The sequence below is a fragment of the Helianthus annuus genome, chromosome 10, assembly GCF_002127325.2.
Source record: "Helianthus annuus cultivar XRQ/B chromosome 10, HanXRQr2.0-SUNRISE, whole genome shotgun sequence".
NCBI classification, from domain to species: Eukaryota; Viridiplantae; Streptophyta; class Magnoliopsida; order Asterales; family Asteraceae; genus Helianthus; species Helianthus annuus.
Genome location: NC_035442.2, coordinates 55,957,824 through 55,973,984, shown reverse-complemented (window position 1 = coordinate 55,973,984; position 16,161 = coordinate 55,957,824). Strand labels below are relative to the sequence as shown.

General features: G+C 42.9%; 1 protein-coding gene across 1 annotated transcript; it reads right to left on the bottom strand.

Moving 5' to 3' along the window:
- Nucleotides 1–2,683: 2,683 nt before the first annotated feature.
- LOC110882361 (uncharacterized protein K02A2.6-like) lies at nt 2,684–3,574 on the bottom strand. Its single transcript, XM_022130402.1, has one exon. It carries the CDS (start codon nt 3,572–3,574, stop codon nt 2,684–2,686), a length of 891 nt encoding a protein of 296 aa, XP_021986094.1.
- Between the last annotated feature and the right edge of the window lie 12,587 nt (nt 3,575–16,161).

Sequence of the window (16,161 nt, the reverse complement as noted above, 5' to 3'; positions counted from 1 at the left end):
CCCTATTCTAAAGAGAAAAGGATCATCCCATACATACTTCCTTGATTCACTAAGGAACTTCCTCCTTTGTTGTGTGGTCATTCCTGTCACAATATTGCCACTAGAAAGATAATTCGCTAAGTCACAAAACCAAGGCAATCCCTCCTTCTCGGCCTCAACAAACTCAATAGACTCGTGAGGAAATATGTCTCCTCTCTCCTCCTCACGAATCTCTTCTCTCCTAGGGTCCTCTAAACGTGAAAGATGATCGGCTGCTACGTTTTCGGCCCCTCTCTTGTCTCTAATCTAAATATCAAACTCGCTAAGAAATATAATCCACCGAATAACTCGGGGTTTGGCGTCTTTCTTTTGAAAAAGAAAACGCAACTCGGAGTGGTCGGTGAAAATTATGGTCTTGGATAGCACGAGGTACGAGCGGAATTTGTCGAAAGCAAAGACTACGTCTAAGAGTTCTTTCTCCGTGGTGGTGTAGTTCTCTTGAGCATCATTCAACGTTTTGCTCGCGTAGTATATGGGGTGAAAGTGCTTATCCTTTCTTTGTCCTAATACCGCTCCAACGGCATAGTCACTCGCATCGCACATGAGCTCAAACGGCAAGCTCCAGTCGGGCGAGATAAGAATAGGTGCACTCACAAGCTGTTCCTTCAAGAATAGGTGCACTCACAAGCTATTCCTTTAAGAAGTTGAAGGCCTTAGCATTCTCTCGAGATTCTTCAAGCACTCATCAAAGGAGTTACCATATACCGAAAAATCGTCCATGAAAACCTCCATGGAAATCTCAATCATATCCTGAAATATGGCAACCATGCACCGCTGAAAGGTAGCTGGGGCATTGCACAACCCAAATGGCATGCGTCGGTACGCATAGGTGCCATAGGGGCATGTGAAGGTGGTCTTGTCCTGATCCTCCGGGGCGGTGGGGATCTGGAAGTACCTGGAAAAACCGTCGAGAAAACAATAGAATTGTTGACCCGCGAGACGCTCCAACATTTGATCGATGAAGGGCAATGGGAAATGGTCTTTTCGGGTGGCATCATTCAACCTTCGGTAGTCGATGCACACACGCCAACCCGTGACCGTACGAGAAGGGATAAGCTTATTCTTAGAATTCATGACAACGGTCATCCTTCCCTTCTTAGGGACAACCTGAATGGGACTAACCCATGGTGAATCGGAGATGGGATATATCATCCCGTCATCTAGGAGTTTTAGAACCTCCTTCTTCACAACATCTTGCATATTGGGGTTGAGCCGTCTTTGGGGTTGCACCACCGGCTTGTAATCATCCTCCATGAGTATCCGATGGGTGCAATAAGAAGGGCTTATGCCCTTAATGTCGGACAACCTCCATGCAATGGCCTCTTTGTTGGCCTTCAACACCTCCAAAAACCTCAACTTCTCCCCTTCTTCCAACTTCGATGAGATAATAACGGGTAGCTCGGAACCCTCCCTTAGAAAAGCGTACTCTAAATGAGATGGAAGAACTTTAAGCTCTAAGGGTGGGGGTTGGGTGGTGTCATCACTAACGGCTAATACTTCGGGAATCAAAGGGATCCCCTCATCTTCAACTTCATCTACCCTCAACAACTCCTCCTCTACCTTCTCTCCTACCACTAAGTTGGCTCCACTAATGTACTCTAGACAATGGTCAACACATGAGATGAATGAGTTCAAGAAATATACGGAATGGCAAGGACCACTATAGTCATCGGAACCACTCGGGTGGTTCATGGAACGATCTATCTCAAAGGTGACTCTCTCCTCACCGACCCTAAGGGTGATCTTACCATCGTAAACATATATGAGTGCTTTAGCGGTACACAAGAACGGACGGCCAAGTATAATAGGAACTCTCTCATCCGCTTCCATATCGAGAATGACGAAATCGACGGGAAAAACAAACTTGTCGACCTTAACAAGAAAATTCTCTACTATACCCCTTGGGTATTTCACGGACTGATCGGCTAAGGATAATTTCATACGGGTAGGTGAAAGCTCGCCTAAGTCTAGCTTCTCATAAAGAGAAAAAGGCATCAAATTGATGCTAGCACCTAGGTCGGCTAAGGCTCTAGTATTGGTGTTACTCCCGAATAGACATGGAATAGTAAAAATACCGGGATCGGTAAGCTTTTCCGGAAGCTTATTTAGAACAACTGCTGAGCACCCTCCATTCAATGGGACATTCGACAACTCCCCTAACTTCTCTTTGTTCCTAAGAAGGTCCTTTAAGAATTTCGCATATTTGGGCATCGATTGAAGTGCCTCGATGAAAGATAAATTAATCTTCAATTGCTTGAAGATATCTAAGAATTGCCCGTATTCTTTTGAGTGCTTTTGACTCCTAAGATGTGTAGGAGTGGCGTCGTGCAACGGTGAAGCTGTTTTGCTGTGGCGTCATGCGAAGGCACGTTTTTGACAAATGGTTGCTTAAAAATTCAAGTTTTATGCCTTAGAAAATTTTTCAAGTCTTACCAATCCTTCCCAAAACCATCCCAAATTTTTTCTAAGTGTTGGGACTTACCTGGAATGTCGTTTTCCTCACAAATTCAGCTCCTCGATGGTATGACTCCTGCAAAATTACTCAAACACACAAAACAAAGACATGAAAAACTACGAAAAAATACGAAAATTGATGAAATTAAAAACGGTACATACTCTACACTTGGGATTTCACCCCAAAGCACTAAGTGGCGGCTTTTGATGGAATTTCGAGAGAAGTTTCCTCCATCTCGTTCTTGTCTATTGCTCCTCCAATGTAGTGCTTCAAACGGTGGGCATTCACCTTCCAACTTCGGCCATCCGATTCATCCATAATCTCCACCGCTCCGTACGGAAACACATAATGAACCATATACGGTCCCGACCACTTCGATTTCAACTTCCCCGCAAACAACTTCAATCTTGAATTGTAGAGAAGTACTTTATCACCCTTGCTAAACTCTTTGACCTTTCGTAACTTACGATCATGTGAAACTTTCGTTTTCTCCTTAATTCCCAACGATCGAGCATAAGCCGCATCCCTAAGCTCCTCAAGCTCATGGATTTGAAAGAACCGCTTCCTAGCGGCTTCGGTCATGTCAAGGTTAACGGTTTTTAATGCCCAAAGTGTTCGGTGTTCTAGCTCTAGGGGAAGGTGACAAGCTTTTCCATAGACGATCATAAATGGCGTGGTTCCTAAAGGCGTCTTGTAAGCGGTTCGAAATGCCCACAATGCATCGTCAAGCTTGTCGGACCAATCTTTCCTATTCTTACCAACGGTTTTCTCTAAGATACGTTTGATACCACGATTAGCGTTCTCCACTTGACCACTCGTCTGTGGATGGTACGCGGTAGACAAACGATGAGTGACTCCGTGGTGTGCAAGCAATTTTTCCATCAATGCATTGCAAAATTGAGTACCACGGTCACTAATTAAAGCTTTAGGTGTACCGAAACGGGAAGAGAGTTTCTTGAGGAACTTCAACACTACTCGGGCTTCATTCGTGGGAAGAGCTTGAGCCTCAACCCATTTAGACACGTAGTCAATGGCCACAAGTATGTAACGATTCCCTTTGGAGACGGGAAAGGGTCCCATGAAATCTATGCCCCAAACATCAAAAACCTCCAACACTTGGATCGGGTTTTAAGGCATGTCATCTTTGGCTGAAATGTTGCCTGTTCGCTGAAAAGCATCACATGTTTTCACGAACTCCACGGCATCACGAAGTACATTAGGCCAATAAAAGCCACAATCAAACACCTTTTGTGCGGTGGCGTATGCATCATGGTGTCCTCCCGTGAGGCCCTTATGCACATGCTTAAGAATGTTCAAACCCTACTCTCTCGACACACATCATCTAAGTATCCTATCTCCCCCTATTCTAAAGAGAAAAGGATCATCCCATACATACTTCCTTGATTCACTAAGGAACTTCCTCCTTTGTTGTGTGGTCATTCCTGTCACAATATTGCCACTAGAAAGATAATTCGCTAAGTCACAAAACCAAGGCAATCCCTCCTTCTCGGCCTCAACAAACTCAATAGACTCGTGAGGAAATATGTCTCCTCTCTCCTCCTCACGAATCTCTTCTCTCCTAGGGTCCTCTAAACGTGAAAGATGATCGGCTGCTACGTTTTCGGCCCCTCTCTTGTCTCTAATCTAAATATCAAACTCGCTAAGAAATATAATCCACCGAATAACTCGGGGTTTGGCGTCTTTCTTTTGAAAAAGAAAACGCAACTCGGAGTGGTCGGTGAAAATTATGGTCTTGGATAGCACGAGGTACGAGCGGAATTTGTCGAAAGCAAAGACTACGTCTAAGAGTTCTTTCTCCGTGGTGGTGTAGTTCTCTTGAGCATCATTCAACGTTTTGCTCGCGTAGTATATGGGGTGAAAGTGCTTATCCTTTCTTTGTCCTAATACCGCTCCAACGGCATAGTCACTCGCATCGCACATGAGCTCAAACGGCAAGCTCCAGTCGGGCGAGATAAGAATAGGTGCACTCACAAGCTGTTCCTTCAAGAATAGGTGCACTCACAAGCTATTCCTTTAAGAAGTTGAAGGCCTTAGCATTCTCTCGAGATTCTTCAAGCACTCATCAAAGGAGTTACCATATACCGAAAAATCGTCCATGAAAACCTCCATGGAAATCTCAATCATATCCTGAAATATGGCAACCATGCACCGCTGAAAGGTAGCTGGGGCATTGCACAACCCAAATGGCATGCGTCGGTACGCATAGGTGCCATAGGGGCATGTGAAGGTGGTCTTGTCCTGATCCTCCGGGGCGGTGGGGATCTGGAAGTACCTGGAAAAACCGTCGAGAAAACAATAGAATTGTTGACCCGCGAGACGCTCCAACATTTGATCGATGAAGGGCAATGGGAAATGGTCTTTTCGGGTGGCATCATTCAACCTTCGGTAGTCGATGCACACACGCCAACCCGTGACCGTACGAGAAGGGATAAGCTTATTCTTAGAATTCATGACAACGGTCATCCTTCCCTTCTTAGGGACAACCTGAATGGGACTAACCCATGGTGAATCGGAGATGGGATATATCATCCCGTCATCTAGGAGTTTTAGAACCTCCTTCTTCACAACATCTTGCATATTGGGGTTGAGCCGTCTTTGGGGTTGCACCACCGGCTTGTAATCATCCTCCATGAGTATCCGATGGGTGCAATAAGAAGGGCTTATGCCCTTAATGTCGGACAACCTCCATGCAATGGCCTCTTTGTTGGCCTTCAACACCTCCAAAAACCTCAACTTCTCCCCTTCTTCCAACTTCGATGAGATAATAACGGGTAGCTCGGAACCCTCCCTTAGAAAAGCGTACTCTAAATGAGATGGAAGAACTTTAAGCTCTAAGGGTGGGGGTTGGGTGGTGTCATCACTAACGGCTAATACTTCGGGAATCAAAGGGATCCCCTCATCTTCAACTTCATCTACCCTCAACAACTCCTCCTCTACCTTCTCTCCTACCACTAAGTTGGCTCCACTAATGTACTCTAGACAATGGTCAACACATGAGATGAATGAGTTCAAGAAATATACGGAATGGCAAGGACCACTATAGTCATCGGAACCACTCGGGTGGTTCATGGAACGATCTATCTCAAAGGTGACTCTCTCCTCACCGACCCTAAGGGTGATCTTACCATCGTAAACATATATGAGTGCTTTAGCGGTACACAAGAACGGACGGCCAAGTATAATAGGAACTCTCTCATCCGCTTCCATATCGAGAATGACGAAATCGACGGGAAAAACAAACTTGTCGACCTTAACAAGCAAATTCTCTACTATACCCCTTGGGTATTTCACGGACTGATCGGCTAAGGATAATTTCATACGGGTAGGTGAAAGCTCGCCTAAGTCTAGCTTCTCATAAAGAGAAAAAGGCATCAAATTGATGCTAGCACCTAGGTCGGCTAAGGCTCTAGTATTGGTGTTACTCCCGAATAGACATGGAATAGTAAAAATACCGGGATCGGTAAGCTTTTCCGGAAGCTTATTTAGAACAACTGCTGAGCACCCTCCATTCAATGGGACATTCGACAACTCCCCTAACTTCTCTTTGTTCCTAAGAAGGTCCTTTAAGAATTTCGCATATTTGGGCATCGATTGAAGTGCCTCGATGAAAGATAAATTAATCTTCAATTGCTTGAAGATATCTAAGAATTGCCCGTATTCTTTTGAGTGCTTTTGACTCCTAAGATGTGTAGGAAACGGGACACGCAAATGGTCTATGAGTGGAGAAGGTCTAATGTCTACGGGTGGTTTGTCTACTATCTTCTCTCCTTGAGACTCACCGGGCTGTGCGGTACTTGCTGGGCTTAGCCTTGATTACACTTTGTCGGGAGCCTCCATCTCGATCTCTTCATCTACAATATCCTCATCTTCCTCTACTACCCTCTCTTCAACTCTTGGGTTCCCTACGGTTTTGCCACTACGAGTAGTAATGGCTTTAGCATGGGCGTTAGGGTTCGGTTGGGTGTTACCCACAAACTGACCGGGTAATCTCTCCTCTAGTTTCCTAGACATGTCACCTACGACCCTTTGAAGGTCTTGGAAAGAGGCTTGGTGGTTCTTAAGCATAAGGTCATGTTCGTTAAGTATCTTTTGGGTGGTTTGGTCCTTAACAACTAATTGGCTCATCATTGCCTCCATTCTTTCAAGGCTACCCCCAAGATCATAACTTGGACCCTGAACTGGTTGAACCTGACTATTGACCCCCATCCTTGACCTGCCCATTGAACCCCTTGTTGAACTGCCCATTTGAACCCCCACCAAAGAATGAACCTTGACCCCTATTTGGATTTTGAGCTATTTGGAAACCAGGAGGGCCATTAGAGCGAAAATTATTATTATTATTAAAATTATTATTATTATTACGCCAACCCGAATTAATATTATTTCCAAACCCACTAGGTTGACCTCTACTTAGACCCCCCTCCCATGAAATCGACCTGCTCCTCGCCAACTAACAATGGACACACATTCGTATCGTGACCCCCTCGACAAAACTCACACTTATCAACTTTTGCCTTAATCTCCTTAAGCTCTCTAGTCACGTTTTCCAATACAGCGGCTATACTAGGGTCCATAGTGATATGGTTCACCCCTCGGGCGGGTGCACTAGTAGTGGTATTTGAATTGCCACTTTGATACCGCTGATCAGCTCACGACTGAGATTGAGATTGGGCAAATTCCTCGAAACGCTCTAAACACTCGGCAACAGTAAGAATACCCATCATATGACCCCCCGCATTAGTGTCAAAACGATCGCGAGTCTCTTGGGTTAGACCGTTATAGAATTTTCACAAAGGGCCCAATTGGAAAGACCATGCTGGGAGCAATGAGCACAAAGGTTTTGGAAACACTCCCAAGCAAGGTAATAGGGCTCGTCGGGCTCCATGCGGAATGAGTGAATTTGATCGTGAAGACGTGAGGCCTTCGCGGGTGGAAAGTACTTGTTCAAAAAGGTTTGACGGAGGGCCGCCAATGTGGTAAAAGTACCGGTTGGCTGAGAGTCCAACCAAGTAGCCGCACGGCCGCCTAGTGAAAAGGGAAAGAGCTGTAAGTAAGTAGCATCGTTTGGGGCTCCGTGAAGGCTAAAAGTAGCAAGTATACGAGAGAAACGGTTTATGTGGGCTGGGGCGTCCTCGTCTTCGTGGCCATGGAACTGGATGCTATTGGTGAAGGTTTACATGGCATAAGATGGAATATGCCATGAGTTTTCGCTTACTATGGGTGGAACGGTGATGGATGAAGCAAGATCGATGAAATTTTGGGTGGCTTGCTGATGGACGGTCTGTCTTGCGTTGGCCATGTGTTCTAAGTTTATGTTATCTGGGGCACTAAAGGTACTAGAAGTGGGGCTATCGGGTGGGGAAACCTTTGGTGATATTATAGGTGAATGGGGTGGTGATTGAGGTGGGGTGGGTAACGGAGTGGAATCGAAATTAAGAAATTGAAAAGAGGATGAAATACTAACCTACGGGCCTTGACCCAATCGAGATGATAACTTTGTGACTGGCGGCATCGGCGGTCCGTGCGAGCCCAGATGTGGCATCCACTATAAGCAAAAACCTAGATATGAGAAAAGCAAACACAAGTCACTAAGACTCAAACTAAAAATAAACAAAACAAAAATGAAAACTCAAAACAAAACAAAACAAAACACGTAGCACGTATATGTCAACTAAATCTATCAAAGCTAATGAACGCGATTGCCAAGAGTCCCCGGCAACGGCGCCAAAAACTTGATGTGTGCTAAACAGACTATTAAAATGAACCAAATTAGACCTCTCTAAGCTAGACACTAAAAAGCTTTAAATCTAGACTCGACCTAAACCACACAATCGGCAAGTGTACCGATCACTGTAGTATGACCTAAGGAAGTCTAGATATCGAACCACGAGACTCTATTAATCACGTTAACTAGACTCTAACAGACGCTGACCAACACGACTCAAACTTGTTTAATTGTTTGGGGGGGGGGTGGTTACTGAAAATCTAAGGAAATCTATTTAAACTAATTAATGAACTAAAATTAAACTAATACGAAATAAGGTAAAGACTTTTTCTTATATGATGAACGAGACCACCTAGACTAGAATCCTGGATTGATTTTAAGAATTTACCAATTAAGTTAACTGCATGATTTATGGAACCGGGATCTTATGATACTAAACCTATTAAGACACCAACTAAGCCCCTCAACCCTTCTCGAGGTGAAACTTATGGCACTACCTAGGCTGTTAATCCTACCGGTTATTAGACTTCTTTCAAATCGTCTAATTATTGTGTAAGTACCCTAATATGGACGTACTCTTTTCCAATTATAGATCTAGGGTAGTTTAGGTTTCTCAATTTGACTTGATAGACTAATAAACCGATGGGGCAACTAAGGCACGACTTTTTCCAAAGACTGTGTAAAGCAATTCGTCGGGTAAGACCTATCAATAGCCCCGCACCTTCCAGCTGTAAGGACTAGTAGAATACTAGAATCTAGCAAATCACTAACAAATACTTCTAGGGTTTATTGGCCAATTCTCCATAAAGATCAAAAACACACAGTCACAGATCTAGCATGAACCTATTCCGTAGCAGACAACCACCAAGATTCACACGAAGCAATTGATAATAAGAAACCAAATTAAAGTACGCATGCACATCAAATCAATAAACCAAACTTTTTACTAAACACAACTAACCCATAAAATACATGCAATTAACGAAAAAGGTTAAAACTTTATATCAATCCATTCATCATAGTCTAGGTGGCTTAAAAGTTTAGCCGAGCATGTTAAACAAAGAAAACAAAGTAAAGATGTTCAAGTAAGAATTCATGACAATGAGTTTCAGAAAAGAAATCAACAAACAAGGAATTGGAAAACCCGAGTAAGTCTTCAATTCTTCGTCCCGAACTCGTACCAATGATTCCTATGCTTCAAAACGTTCAAAATTGCTCCAAGAATGCTCTGAAATTCGCCTATGATTGCCTCAATTCGTAACTAGGGTTTTTTAATGAGTTTCTTGGGTTTATATATGTAACCCCTTGGTCAAACGAATGATTGTCGTCAAACACCCCCGTCACGTCACGCGACGGGTATTACTTTAGGCAGTCGCGTAGCGCGACGGCTTGAAACACCAAAAATATTAATTAAATATTGTAGCGGGGCGCGACAGCATGTAAGGGTTCTCATGGCGCGACGCGAGCCCTCAATCTTCACAGAATGTCACGTTTCTTGATCAACTTCAACTCCAAAATCCCAGAAATAATTCTAACTCACAGAATCAGCTCATTCTTCATCGTTTTTTCAACATTTTCAGCATTAACGACCTGTAAAACGAGATTTAATCAATAGTATGCACATTCTAACGAAAACAGAACTAAATATAACGAAAACTATACAAATTGTACACGAATAAGAGATGTATTTTGCAATACATCAATGTTCCACTATTCCTGCTCGACATCTTAAGAAAACAGGTCAAAAAGTTCAATTAAATGAAACAGTAACTCCGGCCACGGCCCCGTGCTCGCTGAGCACGGCCCCGTGGCCACCAATCTGCAGATTTTTAAAACAAGGAATCTTGAAGTTTTAAATTATTTTTCTGGCTTTTGAAACATTTCTGAGCAGAAATAACTTAAAACAGTGTTGTAAAACTTATTTTTGATAAGATTCCTTGACTAAAAACCTAACAAATATCACAATAAAGCTTGAAAACATGGAGATTTCAAGCTTTAATGGAGGTTTTGAGGAGTAAATGAAGAAGAAGGCAATAGACAAAAGTAGTAAAGACAAGATGGTTGTTGAGAGCCTTCTTTAGAAGATACCTTATAGGTATATGTGAAAACGACAGCACGCTGACCACGGCCCCGTGTCGGCTGGACACGACTCCGTGGTCAGACAAGAGTCTGACACATTTTGTCCGTATTCTGACACTAAAGTCAGACACAAATCTTCAGGTGGGAACGGGGCGTGTTGACCTGGACACGGCCCCGTGGCCTGAGTATTTTATGAAGTTTTGTCTTATTTTAAGGAATTTATCCAGATCGGGTGGTTCCTTACTGGACGGAACAACACCGAAGTGCCTGAGGTACCTAAGTTTCCCTAGCTTTAGACAAGAACGCAAGAGGTTATCGGAAAGGATAAAACCTAAACTAAATAACGGTGGGCGAAACCAACCTTTATTCCCCTTATCCGGGCTCTTGTTAAAGAAGGTATATGTCGAATCGCTCAGGTCTATGAACACATCAGCGGAGACCGATGGAGAGTCCTTCATGGCACAATCGACATAGGGACGACTATCGCTCAAGTCCACACAAGAGTTAGAGGTGCTTTCGGGAGCAACGATGTTGTTATATTCCGAATGCGATCTCAATAATTCTCATTGATCGTCGTCTTGGGATGAATTATTTATTTCCATCTCAAGCTCTCTTATCAGTTGGAGAATTACTTCTTCCATTTGAAATAATTCTTCGAGAATCATGTCATCTAGAAGAGATGATTGAGAGCATTCGAGGGAGAGATAGGGATTATTTTTACTTTCGCCCATCTTAAGGTTACAGGAAAACGATGGGTCTATATAGTGGGGAGTGTAATTTAGAAAATAACATTTTAAATCTTCATGAGATCCGCCACATATTTGACACCACGCACCATAAGAGGAGCGAAAGTAAAAATGATCAGTATCACTCATGTTTGTGTCAGAAATTACCAACCGTCGGGATCTTACGGTTCTGTTTTCAGTATCTGAAGCTTGGGCACGGGGGCGTGTTCGACGGGCATGGCCCCGTGTTCAGCTATTGTTTGATTTAAAACAGGATTGCCAGTACCAAAGATTGGGCACGGCGGCGTGTTCAGCGGGCACGGCCCCGTGCTGAGCTCTGCAGAAGCTGGAAAATCTAGAAAAATCCTAAAAAAAAAAATAGAAAAACAAGAAAAACGATTAGGCCGTTGATTCCTAACTTTCTTAAAATCCTTGTGTCCCCGGCAACGGCGCCAAAAACTTGGTGTGTGTAAGGTGTGTTATATTTTTATTGATATTTTAAGCCTATTTTACACATTAGTCAAGTTTTAAATTTATAAAACACGATATTCTACTAACACTAAACATACACATGGGCAAGTGCACCCATCGTGAGCGTAGTATAGCGTTGGTAAGATACCGAGGTCGTCCAAGGACACAAGAGCTTTTAGTACCGGTTTATCGTCAACGTCTAATCAAATCAAAATTTTTAGAAAAGGTTTTCAACATGAAAAATAAAAACTAAAATGCTGAAAATAAAAATAAAATAAAAACAGATAGATAAGATGAATCATTTGGACCCGACTCGCCTTTAATGTAACCTTTAATGATTTCCGTGCTTTTGCACTTTTGCACTCTTTTGAAGGTGAACTTACCCTTAACCCAGTGGTTTGAGTAAGCAAGGATACAATCCCAAAGGGTCAGAATATTGATAGATAATTAATTAAGTTATTAATGCATAAAGTGGTAGGCCTCTCTTTTGAAGGTGACGTTACCCTCGGCTAAGTGGTTTGAGTCAGCAGGGATACAATCCCAAGTAGCCGGTTTAATGTATTAATAGTAGTTTACATATGAGGGGATCAAGCCATTCGCACCCCCGCCATCCAATACCAGTGGGTATTGAAGGAGGTCCTAGTAAGCTTGACCTAGGTCCTTGCAGGATCTATACACTGAACAAGGCAAGAACCTTACCAAACCATTCCTTTAACCCCGACCAGGTAGCCAACATATCTCTATATAGACCGTAGAGATATGAATGGTGATAATCTTTTACTTTATATAGACAGTAAAGTAATGCCAAGACACCACGGACAAATGATAAGGAAGTTTCACCTTCAACATAAGAAACTAGTTATTAAAGTCATTAATACAAAACCAAATAAAAAGTGCGAAAAGATGAAAAATCAAAAGTAATACATTAAATGCTTGCCTTCACCAAGTGATGTAAGATACTTAGCCAAACATGGCCTTTGATTGACAAGAACTCTTACATCAATCTTGGATCCCGAGACTACTACACACACTCTAAGGTGGATGATGGATGATGGTGGTGGATGTGGGTGTTGTAGTGGTGGTGGAGTGGTGGTGAAGTGGGAGAGAGGTGGTTTGCCAAGGGATGCCTTTGAAGTGAGCCAAGCACCCCTATTTATAACCTGAACGTAAGCCCGGCCACGGCCCCGTGTCCGCTGGACACGCCCCTGTGGCCATCCTCTTTCTCTTTCTTCATTAATTGCAATTGTCTGCATTAGGCTCCACACGGTCTCGTGTTCGCTGGGCACGACCCCGTGTGCAGAAGCGTATCTGTACTATCAAGATTTGCAAGATTCTGCGAATCTTAGCATTGACCATGCCCCGTGCTCATCTGAGCACGCCCCCATGGTGGGAATAGAAGCTTCTACAGCTTTGTCCATTTATGCAGACACCTGACCACGCCCCCGTGTCCGCTGGGCACGGGCCGTGGTCAGCCTTCTGTTTCTTGTTTTTGCTTGGGGAGATACTGTCGAGGGGTTGGGCATGCCACGTTTATTCCTTTTCTTTGTATTTATGTTAGTTTTTGTTGCATATTTGTTCCTTTTGTTAATTTAAGCTTATTTGGTATTGAAAATACAAAAGGAAGACAAAAGCACACTTTTTCCAACATTACTACTAAAAAAGGGTTAGTTTTATGCCTCATTTGATGTAATTTATATGTTGCATTTTACACACATCACTCTCTTGACAGTTCGCGAATTTTGCGTTTAACTCACTTTTCAACCACCTAAACGCCCAACTAACCCATTTAAAGCTTAAACCCTAATGCCACACTATAAATACAAGTCTTCCACACTCTCCCAACCCTTTATACTCTATCAGTTCACTTTCAAGATCCCACAAATCCTCAAAAGTTTCAAGTGTTGGCAGATTGCACCTTTGCTCAAAACAATGAGTTTTGAGCACTTTTTCTACTTTTCTTCATATTTATAGTACCAATCTACTTGGATGATCTTCAAAAATGTTACCCAAGGTTCACCCAGGTGGTACATCCCTTGCATAAGGCTCCAAAGTCAGATTTGCATTCTGATTTATAAAAACTTTTACAATTTTACGTCATTTCATTGTTCATCTTATAGAATCTTGTACCAACTGTTTTGGTCAAAAATTACCGAAGCAATTAAGTGATCAAATTAGTTAAGTGAGGTAGTGTGCTAAAAAGTGTGTTGAAAATATGTTGGTTAAGTTGTTTAGAAAAACAGTATTCAGGATACGGCTCAGGATATAGAGCTGTATCTGTGATCAAACAATGAGCAGAAAAGTAAAGGTTGACACGTGATGTACGAGGAAAGCCCTTGATCAATCTAGATCGCCGGCATAAAACCTCGGGAGCTGACAATCGCAGCTGCCTTGTTCTTCTTATTGCTTCAAACTTCAGGATACAGTGCAGGATATGATACGGATCAACTAAGTGTTACAATGAGATTTGAGTACAAGTGTTCGTGTGTAATAATTGCTAGAAACTAGAGAGCGAAGTGTGTGAATGAGTGTATGTGCCTTAATCTGATCCGATTAATCTATTTATAGTAAAAAGAAAACAACCAACTACCCTATTATTCCGGGATCCGGCGAATATTCCACATATGAACGTTGTAATCCACATCTTCCGGCTTCAACGTCTTTCTCCCAACTGTTTTACCCGAGTCTCAAGGAGAAGAAGTCCATCTGACCGTTAGCAAACCCCAACGTTTAACCTGCACGTGGTCAATTCAATCAACCTCAGGATATTGCCCAGGATGTTAGCAATATCCCCGTCCAGTATCCTGGTCACAAATAAACAATTAGAAGCAGGATATTGATCAAGATATGTACGCTCAGAAAATGACCCATAACAATTGTCCCCAAATATATCTGTTGGTATACCAATCCAACGGATATATTTTAAAAATTTTATCTCATAAATTAAAGCAATTAAACCTAGACGACGGTCAAAATCACATCATAACATCCAATGCGCTTTTAACTCGATGGAGATCCGTAATGCCCCTATATGTTCTCTCTTCTTGTTTGAAAAGCATATATCTTCAACAGAGTCTCCAGGTAATCCCTTCTTCTTGTTCATCTTTTATCAATTTTTCTTTCATCTGCCATGGCCACCAGGACTCACTCACAAACCGGTGAATCATCCGAGACTTTTACCCAACAGACTCTTCTCAAAAATCCCGAGAAAGTAGTCTGTGCCTTTGATAATGCGGACATTGCGGCTTTGAGAGCCTCCGGTGCTTTTCCCGATAACATAGTCTTTAGACCATTCGATCGGTCAATTCGATCGGATGTTTCTTCCACAGATTGGATTTGCTTTCCAGCATACCCTTTTTCACTAGGTCTTCGATACCCCTTTCCCGAGTTCATGATGCAATTCTTTCGGACCACCGGTATCTCTTTTGCTCAAACCATGCCCATGGTTTGGAGAGTATTAATCGTACTTAACCAAATCAAAAACCTTCACTGTCCCGACCTTTGCGTCGAGGACCTACCAATCTCTTATCGCCTCCGGTCTCACGGTTCTAGCCGATTTTTGCTTTTTTCGACTTCCAACAAACCCCTTATTCTTAAAGCTACTAAAAATGAGGACGGATGGCAATGCAAGTTCTTTTTCGTCAAACGAGACTCCATTGCTGAGGGTGCCAGCCTTCCGGTGGAGTGGTTAACCACCGGTAGGGTCATAAATGTTCTCATGTACCCTTAGATTTTTATCCTTTGCTAATATCCTTCTTTTTGATTCTTATGCAGTAAACTTCAAGGAAGTAGCTCCCCCTACCGCTGAATCAGAGAAAAGAATCAATACTATTTATCGATTACCTGCAATAGATAGGAGTTTCACCACACACATCCCAAGTTCCAGTCAATATTCGTCATCTGAAATGTCTGGTATGGACTACTTTCAGAATAGTTAGTTAGTATAGTATAATAGAATGAAGAGTAATAATAATGTAAAACTTTTTCCTTTATGTAGCACCGGCTAAGATCCCGGAAGTCTTTGATCTCGAGGAGTTGGACAGCTATTCTGACCAGGTTCAAATCAAGAAGGAACCCAATCCTAAGGCCACAGCCTCATCCAAACCCAGTGGTTCCAAAGACATTGTCATCACCAAACCTTCGTCAACTACCAAGCCCCGGAGTTCCAGTTCTCGTAAAAGGAAAGAGCCCGATTCCCCCATCATCTCTGACACTTTTCCCTATGAAAAGCAAGGGTTCATCGAAGCTAGCGGGTTTATGACTTCCTTTCTTAACCAGGTTAGTATTCTCAAACCACATCCTGCAGCTTATATCATTTATAAAGATTTATCAAAATCAAAAATCAATACCTGTGCTCTTACTTTCGCAGGGTCTTGAACGCCTGGTTCACCTATATCAAGAATCCTGCGAGCTTAACAAGACGCTTGAGTCCAAGTTGAAGGAAGCAGAAGTCATGATCTCCGATCAAGGCATGATTGCAGCCGCCAAATCTCGTCACTACGAGGCGAAGTTCAAGGCTATGAATCAAGAACACCAGATTGCTCTCAACAAAGCTACTCTTCAAGCCCAAGCCGATCTTGAAGCTGCCCACGCGCAACATGAACGGGATATGGTCAGCTACCGAGATAGCCTTAAGAGTTCCATCGTCA